The sequence below is a fragment of the Hippopotamus amphibius genome, chromosome 9 (assembly GCF_030028045.1).
Source record: "Hippopotamus amphibius kiboko isolate mHipAmp2 chromosome 9, mHipAmp2.hap2, whole genome shotgun sequence".
NCBI classification, from domain to species: Eukaryota; Metazoa; Chordata; class Mammalia; order Artiodactyla; family Hippopotamidae; genus Hippopotamus; species Hippopotamus amphibius.
Window position 1 is genome coordinate 43024930 of NC_080194.1, and position 6081 is coordinate 43031010.

The 6081-nt window shown below is 45.5% G+C and overlaps 1 protein-coding gene across 5 annotated transcripts in view; it reads right to left on the minus strand.

Annotated features, from left to right (window-relative positions):
* Positions 1 to 5664, minus strand: part of FCHSD2 (FCH and double SH3 domains 2) — a 291030-nt gene extending 285366 nt beyond the window's left edge. For 4 of the 5 annotated variants that reach the window (XM_057747584.1, XM_057747581.1, XM_057747582.1 and 1 more), the window contains exons 1-2: positions 5132 to 5664; positions 3253 to 3350 (exon numbers count right to left, since the gene is read on the minus strand). Coding sequence is in view for 4 of the 5 variants with exons in the window: in XM_057747581.1 (XP_057603564.1) it covers positions 3253 to 3350; positions 5132 to 5152 (119 nt within the window). In the remaining variant the exon portion in view is untranslated. Of the gene's footprint in view, positions 1 to 3252; positions 3351 to 4533; positions 4581 to 5131 lie in introns of those variants that run through there. The other variant, XM_057747580.1, reaches the window with a different exon arrangement.
* Positions 5665 to 6081: the final 417 nt, after the last annotated feature.

The window sequence follows — 6081 nt, forward strand, 5'->3', positions numbered from 1 at the left end:
AAAATCTCCCCAAAGCATGGAATGTCCGATTAACAACAAATAAGTTATCTTTCCTTCTCATACTTTACTCCCAAGACACCAGCTTCCACATGCACCCCTGGAACAAATGAACTGAAGAAGAGGAAGAGAGCAAAGGAAAAGAACTAAATCATAATTGGTCTCCTTTCAAAATTCCACACGATGAGAAAGGGGGAGGGGAGTGGGAACTAGCCATAACCCAGCAAAAAATTTTCCTACTTACAGCTTAACATGCTGTGGTCTTTTTTTTTTTAAGTTTTTTTAAAGTCACAAAAATTTCTCTCTGTCTACTTAACTTCTTTATGTCAAGAATAAAAGCTATTTGCACTTTGGTGGGTGAATTCATAGTAATTTAAACTGAGCATAACACTGGTGGGGGGGTGCATCAATGAGGAGAGCTATTTGTGGGGTTTCGGAGACGAAGGTGTTGAGAGCCTCAAAAAAGGAAAAGCAGACAAGATCCTTTACAACATAATACACATAAAAATCCAAGTTCAAAGATTTCTAATGAATTTTTAAAAGGTCATTCCACTTGCTAAGACAGACCAGAAAAGCCAGACCACCTTCTCCTCAAGCAATTAAAGTTATGAATATCAAGAGTAGACAATTTTCAATTTCCAATTCAGTATTACCACTGAAGGGAAAAAAGCAAATCCAAAACCTAAACTCATATTTTACGAGATAATGTAGTATTTTGCTCACAACTATATAGGAATGAAGGAATTCATCCCATTTATTTAATACAAAGAAGAATACACTGACTTTAAAATAATAAAGAACCCATTAATCCTTGGAGCACCAACAATCTCTGTATTTACATATTATATATAAATCCTGATATACTCTACACCAAATAGCCACAGTACATTTTAAAGTGCCTACATAAATCAAGTTAAAACATAGGCTCAACAGACACCACTACAGCCCCCTACAGAGCTTATAAAACATCTCACCTAAAAACATATAAGCTGCGTTTAAATAAAAACCAGTTACATTCATTTAACAATTCTGCCAACTTAAATAAAAGATACAAAGATACCAAAACGAATAAGACTTAGCCTCTGACTTCAAGGAATTCACATGGGAGGGAAGCCAGAAGCATGTGCAAAACCAAAGTTCTCTCAGATCACAGAGAAGAGCAAACTTACAAACTTAGTGGTACCCAGAATTTGCCAGGTGACAACTGGGAGGGCACAAACAAAGTCATGAATGTAGAGAACACAATTAGATAACGAGAAGTCCTGAGTGGCCAGGGCAGGGGGAATAAGGAGGAAGGATGCATGGGCATGAAATGGTAGTAACTAAGCCAGGAAATGAAGCTTAAAGCTTGTAGCTAGGTTGCAAAGGGCCGCACATGCTATGACAAAGTGTCTAGTCTTTATCCAGAAGACCACAGAGAACCTTATATATAATAAACAATGACTGAAATTATTTATCAAAGCCATGAAGCCAGATCCATAACTGAGCCTTAACTGGATATCTCCTCTAAGTTTTCAAACAGATACCACCCTCCCCCACCAAAGCCAAAAGAAATAATACTGTTTTTGCTATGAGCCTGTCAAATTAGGTAGGGAGTTTCCAAAAAAAAAAAAAAAACAAATATTAGAAAGTTAACTGGTGACAATGTGGAAAACAGATTTAAAAGGAGAGATTGGGAGGTGGATACGAGAACACTACAGCAATAATTAGTATATCACCACAACAATGCAAGTGAAATGTGATGAAGTCAGGAATAACACAAACAACTAAACAGTAGCAGCAGAAGCAACAACCTCCATCAACTTAGGAGTGACTGTGTGTCCATATAGTTGACCATAAGTCAAGGTACAAGCAACAGGGGAAATAGAGAAAATGCAAACAAGAAGTTTTTAGAATATAATCAGAAGGACTTAATGATTACTGACTACCCATACCCCACAGAGGATCTTTACTTACAAACTAATTTTGACTTCCTAAACTACTAAGATATAAAATACCATAGTTCACTTAAGAGATGTTAAAAACTTAATTTTCAACCATATGAAAAGTTTCAGGTATCTTGCACAGGAATTAAGTCTAAAAATTTCCCTGTGGCCACAAGAAAAACAAAGAAACAAATGGAGAATTAAAATAGAGTAGTTTTCATCTGAAACTAACTCAACATTGATAATCACCTATACTCCAATATGAAATAAAAGTTAAAAAAAAAATTGAGTAGTTCTCAGTCAGAAAACAATGATCTTGGTATACCCAAGTTTTGATGAGTCTAAAGTAACATGCCTTAGTTAGAAACCCTGAAAAGATACATAAATAGTAGAAATATTAATAAATAGTATCTAAATTAAATATGGGGGAGAAAAAAGGAACTCTTTAAGTAAAAATCTTTGGGCTATGAACAATTCAGCTATCCAAACACATATAATTTGATTATAACAACATATAGCTAATATTTTTCACAAAACCAACATGAGGTTATGCACCACAGGAAAAAATAGGTAACTGATGAGGCTTAAAGACACAATTCCAATGTAATAAATTAATAAGAAAGGAAATAAGAAATGCAGCTACTCTGTTTCAACATGCAAATCATTTTCCATCCAAAAATACATTTGTTGAACTGTCAGTTTGTATTATCGGATTGTTAAAACAGTGGTGTTTCAATAAAGTGAGTCATGATTACCTCTATAAACAAAGATACTGACTTTCACAATGCTGGCAAGATGTCTTATCTTTTAAATTCAAAGTTATCTTGATCATGGATACAAGTAACCTGAATGATAAAATATGATAAATACATTTCCCACTAAATTTAATGTTCAAAGACAAAGTTGTATTTATCATGCTCTAATAATCATCTGAAGTTGACTGGCTCACCCCCAGATATTAACCCTTAACCAGGTGTCAATTTAAAAATCCATGTGAAATCGTTAAAGTCAATAAATGTAGAAAGGTCAATTCAGTAGAAAGATTATTTAAATACAAATTTCTGCTTCAATGACTATAATCTGACTGATAACTTTGTAAGATCCTTGTTTTTTCATAATAGTATGTGTACATTATACGTTTCTCCACTAAAGGAAAAAAAGTTTGTATTGTGTTAGTTCCAGTTATAATTTCTAGCTGAGTCAAAGCTCTAACAGCCTTAAAACAGGAAATCCAAAAGGAAATTCCATCATCAGTTCCTGGGGCTTGGTAACTCAAAGGTTCTTTGAAACAGAGATACAGAAGTTCTCAAACTATTTACTATAACCTTACCTCATATCTTCAAGCAAATCACATTCTGCTTGATGTTTGGCTTGAAGTTTTGTCATCTGCTCAACTTGAATGTTTTTCAGTTCTTGTGTAACTTTCACCTAAAATATACCATATATTTATGAGGCCTTACTGCAACTTTCGCCAAAAAAAAAAAAAAAATTACTTAAGGAAAATACGTAATACTTATCAGAATATATCTCTTACCTGCCTCTCCCCTGAGAACCATAAACCCATTATTAGCCACCTAATTTTGTTTACTGCAGATACTTAATGGAAAAACTAGCCAAAATAACCTGAAGCAAAGGCTAAATGAAAGCACACAAGTGTAAAAATTATCGATTAAAGAGGTGCAAAATAAACTGCCAGTCATTTCATTCATGTACAAGCTAAGTACACATCTAGGTTTTCTTAGAGTTTTAAGAGTCTGTCTTCTATTTCTTCCAAAGAAGATTCAGACATTAACCATCAGGAGGGGTGAGCAGAGTGTATATGGGAGAAGCGGGGATAAGAATGCCTAATATCTGATGACGGAAATTTACACAATCATGAAATTATATCCATGAATCAACTACATAAATTATTCCATAATGGCTACAAGAAGCATACTGTCAGGATGATGCCCCCAACCTGCTGACAGCACATCAAATCACAATCTCTTTCTCACAAAGGAGAAAAGCAAAAGTGACCTTCCTGTATATACAGTGCTTTTAACCCACCCCAGCAAGCCGGTCCCCGTGGCGTTTCCAGTTCAAACAGCTAGAACAGTAAACGCAATCTGGCCAGTGCCTCGCCCGCCAGGCCGGGACCCAGGTTACAGTGGGCCTGGAACCCCCGCCACCAGAGCAGGGCTACCGGAGGGGTAAGGGTACGTGTCTGAAAGAAAAAGACTCACTTAACCAGAGAACTCGGGTTAAGAAAGAGAAAGAAGAGGGAGCGGATACGAGTGAGTTAGGCATTCAGCAAATGTTTGCCCACAAGGGGAGGAAAGAACAGCCTCCTCCACCCAGCGCCCAGAGTAGACACTCAGTAACCATCTGCAGGATTGAAAAGACAAGGACACAGCCTCAGTCCCTGGGAAAACTGGAGAAGAGGACAGTGAAACAGTTCTGGAAGGGCGAAGCTGCTGACAAGCCCGGAGCACCCGTCACTCCCACCCCAAGCCCAGATTGAGGCACAGGCCAAGCGCGGCCCGGTTCTCTCTCTCCTGGGGACAGAACCACCACCTTCCCCGTCCCCCAATCGGAGGGGCAGGGCAGGAATAGGGAAGAGAAAAGGCAGTACCTCTCAAAGCTTAATTTCTTGTCTTCCCCTGGGGTGGGGGTGACTATTGCGACTTCTTTTCGGTCGCCCTGTGGGGAAAGCGGGCCAAACCTTAAGGCTAGGCTGGAAACAAATTCCCTGTGAATGTGCAAATGGGCGAGGGTGGCGACAAGTGGGCGGAGGGCTCAAACCTGGTGCAGACTAAACAATCATACAAGCAAAAGGCTCTGCAAAGCTGCAGGGGCTCCCCCGCCTCCCCTCCGTGCAGCCCCGAGAAAGCACTTTGCAGCCAGCAGCACTGCCATGCGCGCTCGCTCACACACACACACACACACACACACACACACACCCGAAACTCTTGTGAAATGTCTTGGGGTGGGGGTGGGGGTGGGGGCGTCTCCCGCGCGGTGGATGGGACAAGCCCCTGCAGCCCCTCCGCCGCGAAGGCACCAAACACGCGCGACCCCCGCCAGGAGCCGGCGACAACTCAGTGACAAGCCCGAGACCAAGGCGGTCATGGCCCCTTGCGCCAAGAGGTGGGGGCGCAGCTGTCGCCCCAGCCGCGTTCCTTGTACGCATCCCCCCCAAAAACCTCAAAACCCCCCAGCGGCATCCTCACCTTCCTCGGCGGCGGCTGCATGATGCTGAAGGGACATCAATCCTCCTCCGACGGCGGCGTAAGCGAGGAGGGGAGGAGGAGGGCCGAGAGGAGAGGGCCGCCCCGCGAGCGGGCGTGTGCGTGTGTGTGTAAGCAGAGCCTGAGAACGAGGACTCGCCCCAGAAGGAGCAAGGCCGGCGGACGGCAGGAGAACCCGGGTCCGAGCGTGAGTGAGAAGAGGAGGAACGCCGGGAAGGCCTGGGCTCCGGCGGCCCGCGGGGGGGTGTGAGGCTAGGAGGCGGAGACCACGAGGGGGCGGGGGCCCGGGGGCGGGGGCCCGGGGGCGGGGGCGCAGGGTCTCCCAGCTCGCCGAGCCGGTCTCCAGGAGCAGCCCCGTCGTCCGATTCCCTGCCCGCCGCGGCTCCCACCCACTGCCGACTTCGCGGCTCCTCAGACGCGGCCCCCCGCCCCCACTTAGGCAGCCCGGCCCTCGCTGGGCCCAACACCTCCGCCCAGCCCGGGGAGGTGGAAGGCGGCGCCGCGCTCTCCACTTGGGTTCCTCCACTCAGGCCGCGGGAATTTCCGGCCCCGCCGCGCAGCACAGCGCCCCGCTCCGGCGGCAGAGGGGACAGCTTGGGCCAGAGCTGGGTTCGCGGGGCCGGGCCTGGCTGCCAGGGGAGCGTGGCCGCGGCGCGGGGCTCCGTATCGCGGCGGGGGGCGGGGGCAGCTAACGGATTGGGAATGAGCGGGTAAAAACGCTACCGCAGCACGAAAATCCCCCCGTTCTCTCCGAGAATGGCACGTTCCAAACACCTCCTGTCCTCCCTCCCCCACGGTGGGAGCCAGCCGGGGGCTTCCCGCGCGCTTTCCCGCCAGTCCGCCAAGGCGCGCGCCTCCGGCCGGGGGCGCGCACGTGGGCGGGAGCGGGCTTTGCGCCGACGCACGCGCATAGGCCGCCCCCGCCTCCTTGC